Genomic DNA, 16,594 nt, shown 5'->3' on the forward strand with positions numbered 1-16,594 from the left:
TGTCCCTTGCTATAGTGCTGATTCAAATCATGATTCTAAGCTTCACCTCCACTCCTTGACTGTGGTGCTCAGCACTTCCTTTTAGTTGCAATGCTGATTTCTGCAAGGACCTGGACCTTGAGAGACTAAAGAGATTTCAACAGGCAATATTAGGGGATAATGAATGTGGGATGGGGCTGAGGGGTGGAAGAACAAGGAACATGATGAGGATAATTTTAATGACACACGGAAGATTTGGCTTGTTCTATGTATAGCTCTAGAGAGAGTAGAAGAGATAGAATAGGGTGAATGATAGGCATTATAGAAAGGTAGATTATAGGTAGGTGGGGGGGGGGACACTAGTGAGCAAGGCAAACTAAACTGCCAGTGTGCCCAGGGAGGCTGGACTTTCTTTCTGTTCACTTTCCCTCAGAGAGGAGTGCCTTTCCTTTCAAACCCAACTGGCCAAGAACAGCTGCAGGCAGTTTGAAAATGAAAGCATCCTTACCCATTCTTTGCTGCCAATTCTCATTGCCCTGTGATTTGTTTCTAGGAGGAGCTGAATCATATATTATATGCCAGGCTTGTAACAGTGTTACACCTTTCTTCCACTTGGTTCTAGCACCTCCAATCCTAAGATTACCTCCCATAGTCAAACATTTAGTATCTATAAATCAAGGAATCCTCTCTCCTCCTTGTTTTCACTCTGTTTGTAAGCTTAAATACTGCTAAGCATTTCTGATGGCCAGCAAGTTTACATTAACAACCTCTACATTGAATGCAACAGAGTGAAGACCAGTTGGTTTAGCCTGCCAACTGTAAGAGAGGAAAATACCTTTGCTAGGAAGTATAAGAGGTCCTTGGTTCTTAATACCCTGGAGCAGATCACTGGCATGGGGACTCTGACTATGGCACATATAGTATATGATCAATCCAAATCTGATAGGCTGTCTTGGCTTATCTCTTTTGTCATACTGCCCCTGTCCATGCTCAATTCTCTGGTCTCTCTCTTCTGTTTACCCAGCTCCCAGAAGTAATTTTTTTTTCTTCCAAAAGAGTAAGCAAGGAAAGTCTGAGAATCAAGGTCACATCTTCCCACAAGTCTTTCTGTCTCAAAGGCAGGGCACATAGATGAGAACTATCTAACAGAGCTGTTCAAAAGTGGAAGGGGCAATATTGTGAGCTAGCAGTCTCCCAATCACTGGAAGCATTTAAACAGGCTGGATGACCCCTTAATGTTGCTGAAGCATTTCCTGGGTAGCATGTTGGTTTGGAAAGACCTCCAAGAATTTGGAATGAATCTTTGTGCTTCACATAATTAAATGTGATTTTGTATTTTTGTAAGATTTTTTCATAGACATAAACACAACTCAAGAACACGTGTTGATTTTTTATTTAGAAAATATAGCAGGGCAGCTGGGTGGTGCAGTGAATAGAGCACTGGCCCTGGAGTCAGGAGTACCTGAGTTCAAATCCAGCCTCAGACACTTGAGTAGCTATGTGTCGCTTAACCCTAATTGCCCTGCCAAAAAGCAAAAAAAAATATGTATATATACATATATAGCTACAATATCTTTATATCATGCTATGTGTTCTTAGTGATTGTCAGTGGGGTGATAGGTTGCTGAACTTAAGTAGATTCCCAGCCTCATGCTTAATTAGGAGACAGCCCTGAGTAGTAGGAAGCAGAGACAGATTCAAAGGTTCTTGTCAAAATGAACCTTAGAGATTATCTAGTCCAACTACTTCATTTTACTGGTCAGAAAACTGAGATCCAGAGAGGTTAAGTGACTTGCCCAAAGTCACGCAGGTGACAGAACCAGTGACAGAGCCAGGAACCAACAGAAATCCTTTGACTACAAATTGTGTTCTTTTTCTGATTCAAATTCTGTTATTCTTTTTACTGCATCCCAAGGAAGTACATTTTCCACTTAAGTAAAACAGCCCTTATCAATGCTAGGAAAGTAGAAAAGCCTAATTACAGATTAAGAGAAAGAGATGGGTTTGAAATTATTTTAATGTCTCCAAAAGCATTTTTATATTGTTAGAAAAGTTTTCCAGTGTCTTTATATCTATGACTCAGAACTGCAGATAAAATTCTTAGTATTTTAAAGTACAATTAGTTCATAAGAAGAATGTACAGGAAAATAGAATGAAAGAAAATGAAAGAAAAAATACAGGAAGTATTTAGATTAGGCATAACTAGGAATTTCTTGGCATTCAGAGTGGTTAATCTGGGTCAGCAAATTATTGAGCTGGAAGCAATCTGAGAGATCATCTACTCCTACTTATTCATTAATATTCAGAACCCTAGGAGAGCTCTGGAAATTTCTGGGAAGATCTTGAAAAATAAGAGACATCTGTCTCTTTTTGAAAACTTAAGTTATTTCTTCCTGAGATGTATGAGGGATGGCCAAAATGATCTTGCAACGTTGCTTCCAAGTCTGTAATCCTATGAAGAATATTCTAGGAAAATTTTGGCCTCCTATGCACATCAGTTGTTGAAATTGAGAATGGTAAGGAAGGAAAGAAATGTATTCCTGTACATAAACAAATCAATATGGTTTAAGCATCCCAAGCTGCACCCTAAAACACTGACCTCTTATAACTCTACTGTTCTTCTAGTGATGTGATATGGCTGTGAATTATTAACTACCACAATTTCCAAAGTAAGTTGTTAATCACCCAAAAGAGCAATGGTGAGAAGCTCGGGGGACTAAGTAATCTACTGAGTATTGTCAATAAAGAAGTATGTAGGAGAAGTGGCTCCATAGAATATCATCAAAGATATATATGAGGTGGGGTAGAAACATCTCCAGAGAGTTAAAAACAAATGACAGACAGATAGCCCAAGGGCTCCACTGCTACCTACTCAATGTCAAGAGATGAAGAAGATAAAACCCATAATGATGAGTGACTCCCTTGGGAAGGATTTACAGGAGGATGTGGAAAAAGCCTGGTGTAATGAGAAGAGTTTTTTTTTTAATCTTCATCATAGAACCAATGACTTTTGGAAATACTTTTTACCAAGTTTCAAAGAATATTTACAACTACAGATCGTGAAGCATTCCCCTAAAGCCAGACAACAGTCATAGTTGACTTAAGCCCCGTTTTTGCACACTCCTCCAAGGTTTCAATCAGTTGTCAACAAGTATTCATTAAGTACCTACTGTTTGCTAGGCAGGGCAGCTAGATGGACACAGTGGATAGAGGGCCAGATTTGGAGACAGAAAGACTTATTTTCCTTAGTTCAAATGTGGCTTCACACACTCACTAACCGGGTGACTCTGGGCAAGTCACTTAACCCTGTTTGTCTCAGTTTCCGCATCTGCAAAATGAGCTAGTGAAGGAAATGGCAAACCACTCCAGTATCTTGTCCAAGTGAACCCTAAATGAGGTCACAAAGAGTCAGACACAACTGAAACTACTGAACTGATGGTGTTGGGCAGTAGTGCGAGGGGTGGGGATAGAAGAATGAATAATGAAGCAGTCCCTACTCTCAAGGAGTTTGTCTTAATGGGGGAATCAATAAGCACTTATATAAATACAGCATAAATATAAAATAAATATAAATATATACAAAATAGCTAAATACTATTAGCGGGAGGAACTGTATAATACAAGGCACAAGCAGTTGGTAGAGGAGAGATCAGAAAAGGCTTCATGTAGAAAATAATGCTTAAGCTGCATCTTGGAGGAATTAGAATTCTGTGATCTAGAGAGAATGCATTCCAGACATGTGGTATAAGCTGTGCAAAAGTGCAGAGATGGGAAATGGAGGTGGAGAGTCACATTCAAGGACCAGAGAGAAGGCCAGTTTGATTGGATCAAAGAAATTAAGAGGGGGAGTAATATCCATTGAAAACTGGAAAGGTAGGTTGGGATCAGGTCTTTAAAAGATAAACAGAAAAGTTTATATTTTATCCCAGAGATAATAAGAGTCTATTCGAGTTGGTTGAGGAGGAGCATCTCAAGGTTAGATCTGTGTTGAAGGAAAATTACTTTGGCAGCAGTGGGTAGCACAGAGTGGAATGATAAGACTTAGAGGCACACAGGCCAATTTGGAGACTGTTGTAATAATCTAGGTGAGAGGTCATGAGGGCTTGAACCAAGGTAGCTAATGTGAATGGAGAGAAGGGTGCAGATGTGAGAGATGTGAAAGTAGAAATGGCAAGATTTGATAATTGATTAAATATGTGAAGTAAGGGAGAATGAGGAGTTCAGGCTAATGTTGAGATTATGAACCTGGGATAATGGAAGGATGATTGTGTCTTAAGGGGAGAAACAATGCATTCAGCTTTACAAATGTTGAGTTTAAGATGTGTTTGGGACATCCTTTTGAAAGTATCCAGTAGGCAACTGCCAATGTGTGACTGAAATGCTAAGGAGAGACTAAGCAGGATATATTGATGATAGGTAAATGACAGTTAAACCCATGGGAGCTGATGAGAGAGAGACAGATAGAGACAGAGATAGGTGGAGGGAGAGACAGAGAGGCAGAGACAGAGAAAGAGAACACCTTGGGGAACATCTAGAGTTTGGTCCAGTGGCAGGAATCATGGCAGCAAAGGACAGTGAGAAGGAGCAGTCAGACAGGTAGTGGGGGAGCCAGGAGAAAATAGTCCTGAAAACCAAGGGAGGAAACAGCATTCAAGAAGAAGGTATGGTCAACAGCCAAAAATGCAGAAGAGAAGATTGAGAAGAATGAAATCTGAGAAAAGGCCATGAAATTTGGCAACTTTGGAGAAAGCAATTTCAGTTGAGTGATGAAGTTGAAAGCCAGACTGCAAAGATTTGAAGGGAGAGAGGAAAGACAATGAGAATCTGTTATTTTTCTTAGGCATGAGATACAGCTGTTATGGTAGGTAGTCTGGTCCAGCAAGCCACCAACGCCCCCTTTTCTTACTCTTCTAGCCCAGAGGCACTGTTTGACGAGAGATTTCAACAAGTGGCTGCTTCTAGGGAGGTCAGTTGGGGGTGGGTGAGAAAGGAGCAAGAGTCCCAGGATGCACCGCGTGGGCCCAGCAACAGCTGTCGTGGGCAGTAAGAGACAACTGAGGTCTGATTCCGGGTGCAGGTGCTGAGGTCTCAGGCAGAACAAGCGGGAGCCAGAGCCAGAGCCAGAGCCAGAGCTGGGCGGAAGGCGTTTGCGAGAGCGGGAGCAGCGCAGCCCAGCCCAGGGGCCTCAGCGCGGGCCGGCCACCAGCTCGACTCCCCCTCGGGACCCGCCACCGCCACTAGCCTCTGGCGCCCTGGACTCCGCGCCCTCCCCGCTGACAGCTGACCGCATTGCAGGAGGGAAGACGGAGCGTAGGCGGAGAAGAGTCCAGACTGTCTGATTCCTCTCTGCCCAGTCTTGGAGAGGGAAGGAAAGGGAGGGGGGCGTAGGGGAGAAGGTGCAGCGTCCTCAGACTCGGAAAGCAGGACGACAAACCATGGCCAAGGCGACTCCTGTTAAGGTGAGAGATCTCTTCCCACAACACCCCCTTCCCCAGGATACACGCATTGAGGAAGAGACTGGGGTCCGAGAGAGACCCCGGCTCTAGCTTTGCACAAACGTAGATGAATGAGGGGAGCCTTTGACATTGGAAACTGGGAGAAAAGGGCAATTTGAATGACACTGCCTTGTCATGGTGTGTGGGTGCATCTTGACAATCCAGCCAAAAGACATGAAGCCTCTTCTGGCCCAAGCCATTCATGTTAACAGTTGTGAAACTGAGGCCCAGAAGAAATGAACCCTCTTTTAGCTCAGCTTTTGGCGGCAAAGCTCAAACCAGAACGATGGTCTTTAGGCTCTCAGTCCAACCCTCTTTACGCTGTGATCTCAAGACAGCTAGGATGGTAGGGTCAAATTTCCCTTTATAAGGAATGAGGATAATAATAGCTAACATTCATCTAGTGCTTTAAAGTTTACTAGGGTCTTTATACATATATATATATATACACATATATATATATGTTTGTGTATACATATATGTATGTGTGTGTGTGTATATATATATATATATATATAAAATTCCATGCTATGATAAGGAAGATTATTTTAACAGAAATCCTGCTCTTGGGAAGCTTAAACTTATTATACTAGAGGTTTAAGCCTTGGAAGCAACTATTTGTCTACTTACTGTAACACTTTAGATAAGAAAAATACAAGCAATTTGCTCTACACAAATTGCCTACTTAACAATCTTACCAAGTAATCTTACTTTCCTTTTTAACAGGAGTTCTGCCTCTCCTACCAGCCTTCCCCTCATTCCCATTTCACAAATGGCAAACTAGCTGAAATTTTCCTCTCTTGGGCCTGTCTTTTAATTTCCCAAAAGGGCTGTTTTGATGCTCTCCCTCCCTCCCTCTCTCTCTCTGTATGTGTGTGTGTGTATGTGTTTAACCTGGGAAACTGGAACTAGTTTCACATTAGGCATGAAAACATATTTCATTTCTTCTAAACTGGTGAATTCTTTTCTTGGTAAATGATGGATTTCTTATTCATTTCCCTCTGCTTTGGGGACAGATCAATGATGGTCTATCATATCTTTACAGGTAAGATATTAGGCTTGTTTACATATAAGAAGCACATATAAAAAGATGACTATTTTGAAACCATACCTTTTTATTACAACTGTAACTAAGTACTGTGAACGTGTGGTGGTCCTGCTGAGATCACTGTACCTCCAGTACTTCTCAGCCAAGGCCTGTGTTTCTGTCAATCCTCCTGGGTCCTATTTTGGGCAGCATGACTCTGCTTTCCTATCACTTGCTGCCAACATTTTGGTTGCAGTTGAAAAAGATCCCATGCTTTCTTGAAAGATGTATCCTCTAGGTGTTCCCCTGGAATACTTATGTCAAATAATGAAAATAAACACTGAGAAGTATGCATAAAATGTATCTCGAAAAATATAGTACTCTATTTTAAAGGAAAGTCCTTCATAGATCATTTTAAAATATGATAGAGGCAAAGAAGATGGAACAGAGGACTATCTTGGGCCGGAGTCAATCAATCAATAAGCATTTATTAAATGCCCATAGAGATTTTACCACTTAGTGGTGAGAAGCTGTTGTGGTTCTGATGAGATAATTTCTAATTCTTTTCTCCTAAGGGTCTAAATACCAATAGGTCTATTTTTTAGCCACCTAATCGACCTTTTTGACTCTGTGTGTGACAGGGAGAGAGAGAGAGAGAGAGAGAGAGAGAGAGAGAGAGAGAGAGAGAGAGAGAGAGAGAGAGAGAGAATGAGAATCTGTTCTGTTTTTTGTTGCAAATGGGAAAAGATCCCCAGATGTCTTAGATGTGTCTCCTCAAGTGGTATGCTGGAATGCTGAAATCAAGACCATTTTTAAGATGCTAAAAATTTACAATGAGTGGAATGTGACTCAGACACTTCCTAGCCAAGTGACCCTAGGCAAGTCACTTAACCTTCATTTGTCTCTTTCTTTATGTGCAAAATAGGGATAATAATAGTACCTACTTCTTCAGAGTTGTTGTGAGAATCAAATGAGACAATTGTAAAACAATTTAGCAGTGTTTGGTGCATAGTAGGTGATATATGTTTAAATTTTCTTTTTTATTATCAACTTAACAAACAGCAACAAATGAAAACATTTCAATATACAAAGTAGAAAAAGAAGATTGCTACAAAAACGTGAACTTCTACTATGCACAGCTTTTTTAAAAAATATATGTTCAGTATGAATATGATAATAACTAGGCTGTACTGCTTTTCTCTTCCCCCTTCTAAGCTCCTCCTGCTTGTGTATGTGTGTATTTTCTTAACATTTCATGGACATGTTTTGTTCTTTTCCTTTTTAAATAATCACCATCACTTCTGGTAAACTCCTCTCCCCACCCTTTTTAAGAAATAAGTATAGATAAGCAAAACCAGTCAACATATTGGCCATGTCTATGCATACCATGAGGCAGCTAGACCTCAGAGAGGATAGTGGGGTGCTGGAGTAGGGAAGACCTGAGTTCAAATGCAGCCTCAGACGCTTACTAGCTGCATGACCCTGACCAAGTCTGTTTGGCTCAGTTTCTTCATCTGTAAGTTGGGAATAATCATTGCACCTACTTCCCAGGATGGTTATGAGGATCAAATGAGGTGATGCCTGTAAAGTGCTTAGCATGGTTCTATGGCACATAATAGGTACCATAGAAACATTAGCTTTAATAATTATGTCTGTAAATATATATTTTATTATATTCTAGTAGGTGATATACAAATGTAAGTTATAATTATGTTTATGATTCCAGGTGTCTGTGACATTTGATGATGTGGCTGTGTATTTCTCAAAGAATGAGTGGAAGAAACTGGAATGGTCCCAGAAAGAACTTTATAAGCATGTCATGAGGACTAATTATGAAACTTTGATCTCTTTGGGTAAGAAAGGTTCATTATACATTTTGAGAATGACTTTATGGAATCAAATACTGCTAGATAGCTCACTTAGCAAACATTTTGAGTATTAACAATATGTAAGGCACTATACTAGTTGTGATGTATACAAAGATGAATTAGCCATTGTCCTTGCTCTCAAGGAGTTTCTAGTCTAGGCAGAGAAATGATATGTACACATTGTGTTTCTAGCCAAACTAGAGATGCAGACTGACACATGGAAATGAAATATTTGTTTTCTTGATAAAACTGTCTAAAATGATCTCACCTATATAATTTGATCATCACAGTAAGCTTCTCAGGAAGTAGCCAGGCCAAATATTAGCTGCAGTAGGGGGACCCAAGGCAGTGAGGCTGAACCTTGATTTATGTGCTTGTGGCTAGAAAAAGAGTCAAGTAGTATAGTGTAGCAAGAGTTGTGTGGTACAACAGCAACAGTGAGGCCAGGTTGTATAGTGACAAAAAGTCCATCCACAGAAGGGCTTCGGGTCTGGGCCTGTTGGTGCTTGCCTGAGCTCAGGGACATCCATCGGCTGAAAAAGGTGAGTGCAAAGGATTATTGTTATGCCAAGCTCAAGGCACAGCCTGCTTGCTGGGCCTTAGCTCTGGAAAACAGGGTGTCTCTTAATATCTTGACATTTCCCCCTTTTGGCCCTTTAAAGGGAGGGGATCTGACCTTCTGGCCAATAAAGGAGAGGCAGGTGTAAGCTTCTCAAAATGCCATGAGAGGTCTTTTGGGCCAGAACAAGATGTTGAGTTAAATAGGTCTTGTCTAGCCATTGTCTATTTGCAAGCAGAAAAGAGAGGGGGGCCAAGAATGTAGAGAGAGAAAATGCCAACACATGCTTGAATTAGGGCCTTGGTGGCTGGGCACATAACAAAAGGGAAGAGGGAAAAAATCCTATGTCAGTGTACTCAGCCCTCATCTGGAATCTTGGGATAGCTGTCTCATCTGGATGTTGGCTGCTTCTGGCTCTGTACTAGACAAACCTTGACTTCCCTGGAGGATTCTGCCATCTACTCAGGAGCAGGGGATTTCTTCAGATGATCCAAGAGTCCACATGTACAAGTCTGGCAGTTGTGGGAGTAGTCAGAAGGGCCTGGTAGGGGCCCTTAGCTTGAGATGTACAATTGTGAGAAAATTCCCTGCATCAATCTTTAGATCTGAGTTTCTGGTCAGCATCCTGGTCATAAGTCTCTAAATAGCACATAGAGATGGTCCAGTTTCCCAGCCACGCAGGGCTGGTTTCAAACAATGCAATAAGGTTTTCTCACAATTACCATAATTGCATAATTACATTAGGTCAGATCACATTGATGTCACATTACAGATCAAACTACTTAGAGGGCTCACAATGGACTAGTTTTGAGAAGGGAAATTTACATGTCACCAACATAACCAAGAAAACTTAAACATCAAAATCTTAAAACAAAAGACCAAAGCAATACAATAGTTATCATCAATATCAATTAGCATCAAGTCTCCTTGTATCCTAGTGACCATTCTCAATATCTATTTAATCAGTACGTTTTGAGTCCTAGATGTCTCATATAGTTATCTGGTCCTTAGATATCTTTTCTTGGACAATAAATAGGCTTTATTATTAGAACAACTGCAAAGGGGGCTCTGCTTTTCTGGTTCCAAATCTAGAGGTTCCTAGATAATTCTGACTTAATATAATTTAGTACAATCAGTTAAATTTGGCTCTTCAGTCTTGAAACTTCAGAGAATTTCAGTTTACATACCATTTGCTATTTCTATCCATACCTAAACTGTCTACCTAATATAAGAATCTTTTAAAATTTTATAAGGATCCAACCATAAAATGAGCTCTTCTGCCTTTCAAAGTTATCAGACAGATACTTTAATAATGGGAAAATAATTTCACTTTCTTTACCATTATCCATATAATTTATGTGTAAAATCTTAATCCAATTTTGAGAATTTATTACTAAAACATACTGAAAGCCTGAATTTCCATGATAGAAAAATTTGGAAACCAATCATACAGTCCTTTCTTTCTCAAAATTTACTATTCCATTTATTTAGAAAAATTTTTACATCTTTGTCAAATCATTACCCCCTTAGGAAGATATCATCCCTATAACTGGATCACAAATGAAGGTTAAAATTGTAAGATGTTCATACTTGCATCCTATTATGGTAACTCAGAGATGTTTCAATATCAGTCTATTGTTTAGTAGATTTAGTATGGTAGTTACAAAACTTCTTGATTATAGAAATTTTGTATAAAAGGTAAAAGAGGGACATAGTCAGAACAATGTCATATATCATAACAGGGGAAAACACCCTTAGTTCTTCTTGATTCCAGGCAGGAGTTATAACTGATAGCCAATCATATAGTCACAGAGTGGTAAAAAAAAAAAAAAGGCTCAGGATTAACCAGGTGGGGAATTTTCCTTTTCAGAAAGGAAATAGCACTATGTGGAAATAGATTCAGGAGGATATTACCTAGACCATGCCAAGGTCATACCTAAAACTTTTCCTAGGCACAGATATCCACCCAGACTGCAGCAATGCTATTTTCTGCTATTGGCTTCATGACAATTCAGACAACTATCCCTGTAATCAAAACTCTAAACAATAGTAAACTGCAGTCCCAAGAATTTTTACCTTAAATAGCAAAAGTTCACTAACTACAACTTAGGGCTTGAATATCTTTCCTGATGTTTCCCTAACAGTTAACATTTCATTTATCCTTTACTTATAAATTAAAACTACCCGTATTCTGGGGCTTCAGACGTAGATCAAATACCTGATAATTGACTCATCATTAATACATTGAAGCTACATTTTTAAACCACCCTGTACGCTTTCATAATAGCCGAGAATTTAAAATGAAAATTTGCTATTATATACTATTATCATCTGATTTATAACAAAATATACCTTATTAAATATTTTTTAAAATTTCAAATATTTATTTTTTATCACATCCTTTTAAAAGCCCAATTCATGTATAACAGCATCCAGATTAAAAAGTTGTTTTATCTAACAGCATTTCTGTTACAATAGTCTCTCAAATTTCACAATATAAGAGAATTTAGAAATACAATAATATCACAAACAGTATTATGTATTTAAAACATGAAATAAAACTTCACATGACATCCATTTCCAAATTATCCCATAAACCTTTGACATTTTAAAACCACTTTAGAGTTATCAGGTATGGAATAATTACATTCAATTAAAGAAATAATGTAGTGCTTAACATATGCTAGTGACTCTGTTAAGCACTTTACAATCATTATATTATTTTGATCTCACAAAAACCCTGGGAGGTGGGTACCATTATTATTTTTCTCTTTACAAATCAGGAAACTGGGGCAAACAGAGATAGGATAACTTGCTTAAGATTACACAGCTAATAAATTTCTGCAACCAGAACATAATTCAAGTTTCCCTACATTTTTCCAGAATTTTTAACACCTGTTTTTGGGAATCTGATCTGAGATGAGAGGTGTTAACAGAAAGAGGGAGTGCGTCTCTGACCTGGAGGAGTTACTAGAGATCCTTGGTTTAAACAATCTTTTCTCTTTTCATAGTCAGATATGTCAAGGAAGGGTTAACAAGAGGTTGCTATAAGGTGTAAACTGTTTACCTAAATTTTTTTTCATCTTCACTGTAGCAATACTTCTAAACTAGCTGCCTTCCTTCATTGCCCAAGAACAATGTGGCTATTAATCTTGCCATTTACTTTTATAAAATCTAATCCTTATTTTTCCTTAAAACACATTCTATATAGTGATACCCCAAAACTTACTAAGTAATTTCAGAAATGAGTGAGTTCCTGGAATTAGTCCAAATCCCAGGAGTTCTCCTCTGCGATCTTAAAATGATTAAGCTTCAAACTTCCAAAATACGTACAGATGTTTTTAGCAGTTCTACAAACTTTGATTATCTGACTTATTTTTCTTGTTAGCTGATCTCCCACATAAAGCCTAAACCGGGAGTTGGTCCTGCTTACTGGGACTATTGCTTCAAGTATAAAAGTTCATTAATGCTTCCCAGTGTTCTAAACTCTTTGGCTATAGCCCTTAGAAGTTTTTTCTGGCTGCTGCATTTTAAATCTTTCAAGGTAACAGAATCTACACAGACATTTTACATTACATAGTCATTTTACATTTTACAAAGTCACAAACACAGTCAAAACGACAAAACAGGTACAAACAGAACAAAGTGTGTAGTCACAGTCCATACAGAGGCACACAGTCACAGAGACATGCAGTTTCAACTTTACAGAGGTGTGCAGTTTAAAAAACAACAGAGGCATGCAGAGGGGCAAGAGGCACGCAGTTACAAATTTATAGAAGCATGCAGTAAAAAACCAAAATAAAAAAATAAAATAAAAACAACACAGCAGAGGCACGCAGAGAGGTCAATTAATAGAGGTGTGCAATTTAAGAAAGAATATTCTTACCAGGGTGAGCTGAGACAAACCGGGTCACTGGAGGGGCCCTGGAGTTTTCCTCACAAAGAATGATGAGCTCCACCAAGCCAGAAAATCGAGATTGGAGCAGGGAGAAAGACAGAGGACTCACCAGATTTGGGGGGTGAGAGGAGGAGGGGGCGGAGTCAGATTCCACAGAGATAAATCCCAGTGGTGCCTAGTTCATTCCCTCTGGTGCTGGGGAGTCCAAGGGCCCAGTTCCATGTCTAATCCCACTTCTGATACCAATTAACGTAAACTGGACTGAACAGGTCTCTAAGCTGTGGATGACCAGAGCCGAACAGAACAGGCTACAGACAGGAGAGTCAGGAATCAAACAGAAGTTTAATTTCAAAGTGAGGGAAATGACTTGCAAGTAAGGAGGCAGATTAGACACATGTGCTGGGGCCACACCCCTAGTGGTAGTGTAACAACAGTGCATAGGCACAACAGCAACAGTGTAACAAGGTTATCTAGTGACAAAAAGTCCATTCATAGCAGGGCTTCCTGTCTGGGCCTGTTGGTGTTTGCCCCAGCTCAGGGACCATCAGTTTCAGAAGGCACAAAGATTGTTGTCATGCGAAGCTCAGGGCACAGCTTGCTTGCTCTGGAAAACAGGGTGTCACCTAATAGCATCTTGACACAGTTTTCTAAGGGGCAGCCAGCAGGATCTTTACAAATTGTTTAGTGTCCTATAGTGTGTATTTCAGCTTAATGCTATTGATTTAGTCCATTTTTACCTTTTTCTCTGCAGTATTTTTCCCTGGTTTGGGTATTAGTACTGCATTTATCTCTTAAAACAGATCTGGTAGATTGATTTATTTCTCAATTACTGAAAATAGGTTGTGTGGCTTTTTTTTTCCAGTAGTGTAGCTATTAACTATTCTTTAAACATTTGATAGAAATTTTCATTGTAAAACTCTGGAAGAGTTTTTGTTTGTTTTTGTAACTGTTACTAGATGGCTTCCTAGATTTCTCCTTCTGAGATTTGGTTATCTAAGGTCTCTTTTTCTTGCTTTGCTAATTTGTTATATTTTTTGAGGACGTTGTGGGTCAAGATATTGGTAGAAGTGGTAGATATAACAGCATCCTCCCTCCTTTTCCTCCTCGCTCCCACAACACCCAACACTAGGAACTAGTGAAAGTGAGGAAGTTGTGTTATGCACCTGAGGCAGTTGTAGTTAACATTGCTGCAGGTGGACACTCAGCTGTGAGCTTTTGGGGCAAGAAGAGTATAAAAGTAGTTTTTTTTAAGACTTTGGCTTGGAGCTCTTGACTCCAATCCTTCTTGACTACTTTTTAAGCCTTCTTTTCTGCAGGTTTTACTTGTCTTAATCTCCTGGATAAAAGAATTGCTTTTACCTAAGGGTATTGGAATACCATTTTTGTAAAATCAATCAATAAACATTTATTAAGCACCTACTACGTGCTAGGCATTATGCTAAGTGCTGGGGATACAAAAAAGTGGTAAAAGACAGTCCCTGTCCTCAAGGAGCTTACAATCTAATGAGGGAGACACATGCACACAAATCTATTCAAAGCATGCTATATATAGAATGAACAGGAGATAATTAACAGTGGGAAGGCACAGGAATAAGAGAAGTTGGGAAATCCTTCCAGTAGAAGGTAGGATTTTAGTTGAGAATTAAAGGAAGCCAGAGAGATCAGTAGTCAGAGCTTGTTGTTGTTTGTCCTTTGTTTTTGAAGAGGATGGTGACCTCAGAGAGATGATGCCATAACTTGCAAGTGAATTGGATTTAAGTAAGGGAGGGCTGTGCAAAGTCACCAGCCTCACTTTCTCCTCCGGAGCCATCTGGGTCCACGGGCAAGATATAGACCAGGACAACTGGAGATGACCCCCAGACCTATGCTTTAGTGGCTTAATGGAAGCTGAACTGGAGTGGGGAGAGACCTGAAGCAGGCTGATGACCAGTATGCTATTGCAATAATCAAGGCATGGGGTAGTGATGGCCTGCACCAGGTGGGAACAATGTCAGAGAAGAGAAGGGGACTATTCCAGAGACAATGCAAAGGTGAACTTAACAAGCCTTGGCAACAGATTGGATATGGGTGGAGACAGCTGAGAGAGAGTGAGAAATCCAGGACTCCTAGGTTGTGAGCCTGAGGGACTGGGGGGATGGTGTTATTGAATAGGGAAGGAGTAGTGTGGGCGGAGCAGGGTTTAGGAAAAAAGTTAACGAGTTCTGTTGTGGACTTGTTGGGTTTAAGATACCTACTGGACATCCAATTCAATATTTCTGAAAGACAGTTGGATATGTGAAATTAAAGTCAGCAGAGTTTGGAACAGAATAGGTAGGTCTAAGAATCATCAGCATAGAGATAGTAATTAATCCATGGGAGCTGATGAGATCACCAAGTGAGTTAGAATAGGAGAAGAAAAGAAGGCCCAGGACAGATTCCTATGGGACATCGATGTTTAGAGAGTGTGATATATAGGAGAATCCAGCAAAGGAGACAGAGAAGGAGCAATCAGATAAATAAGAAGAGAACCAGGAGAGAGAGGTATACCAAAAACCTAAAGAGAAGAGAATGTCAAGGAGAAGAGGATGACTGACAGTGTCAGAGACTGCAGAGAGTTAAAAAAAAAAAGCATGAAGATTGAGAAAAGGCCATTAGATTTGTGGATTAAGAGATCATTAGTGATTTTAGTGACTTTGAAGAGAGCAGGTTAGGTTGATTGATGAGATAGGAAGTCATATTGCAAAAAATTAAGAAGACTAGATGAAAGAAAGTAATGGCAACTATTACAGATGGCCTTCTCAAGGAGTTTAGCCATAAAATGAAGGGATGATATAGGACAATAGAAGTTGGTAAGACTGCTGACCTCTCCATGAATTCAGATCTGGCCTTAGATACTTATTAGTTATGTGATTGTGGGCAAGTCACTTAACCCTGTTTGCCTCAGTTTCCTCACCTGTAAAAGGAGCTGAAGAAGGAAATGACAAACCACTCCAGTATCTTTGCCAAGAAAACCCTAAATGGGGTCATGAAGAGTCAAACACGACTGAAACAATTGAACAACAACTTCCTACTGAGTATTATCCTTTCTCTTTAACCTCCATTAACTGAACCCTGATTGTATCTTTGTGTTGCTATATTCTAGACTCACTCTCTCAGAGCAAGGATGTCTCAGATACTCCTTAAGACTGAGGAAACTGAGGGTGGAGCTAAGATGGTGGAGAAAAAGCAGTGACTTGCCTGAGCTCTCCCCAAAGCCCCTCCAAACACCTTTAAATAATGCCATAAAACAATTCCTGGAGCAGCAGAACCCATAAAAGGACAGGGTGAAATAATTTTCCAGCCAAAGACAATTTAGAAGGTCAGCAGGAAAAGTCTGTTTCACCTGGCTGAGGGTGGAGCACAGTCCTTCTCAGGCAAGCACAGCCCCAGCCCCAGCAAACTAGGCCTTGGGAGTCACTGAATCATCAGTGGTAGCAGCTGCTTCTGGAGCTCTCAGCCCACAGACAGTAAGAGGATCAAACAACTGGTCAGAAGGAGATTACCAGAGTCTCTCTGCTAGCACTGAGGCAAGACCCTGTTGCTTTGCCCATACTTGGATCCAGGTCACAATCCTGGGTGGCAGTCCCAGGGTGAGGAGGAGCTCTAGCACACCAGAGCTTGCAGCTGCAGTGGAGAAGGTACCCTTGTCACAGTTGCAGGGCAAAAAAGAGTGCTTGTGGTCACCCACAGACCAGAGCATAGGCCAGGAGAGTAGCAAATACACCTCTCCTTAGATCATACCACCTTGGA

General features: G+C 40.1%; 1 protein-coding gene across 1 annotated transcript in view; it reads left to right on the forward strand.

The window, feature by feature from the left end:
- Nucleotides 1-5,414: 5,414 nt before the first annotated feature.
- Nucleotides 5,415-16,594, forward strand: part of LOC118850954 (zinc finger protein 850-like) — a 48,821-nt gene continuing 37,641 nt past the window's right edge. Inside the window, exons 1-2 of the mRNA XM_036760565.1 lie at nt 5,415-5,438; nt 8,228-8,354. Of these exons, the coding sequence (XP_036616460.1) occupies nt 5,415-5,438; nt 8,228-8,354 (151 nt within the window). The remainder of the gene's footprint in view (nt 5,439-8,227; nt 8,355-16,594) is intronic.

Source organism: Trichosurus vulpecula, chromosome 5 (assembly GCF_011100635.1).
Source record: "Trichosurus vulpecula isolate mTriVul1 chromosome 5, mTriVul1.pri, whole genome shotgun sequence".
Taxonomy (NCBI): domain Eukaryota; kingdom Metazoa; phylum Chordata; class Mammalia; order Diprotodontia; family Phalangeridae; genus Trichosurus; species Trichosurus vulpecula.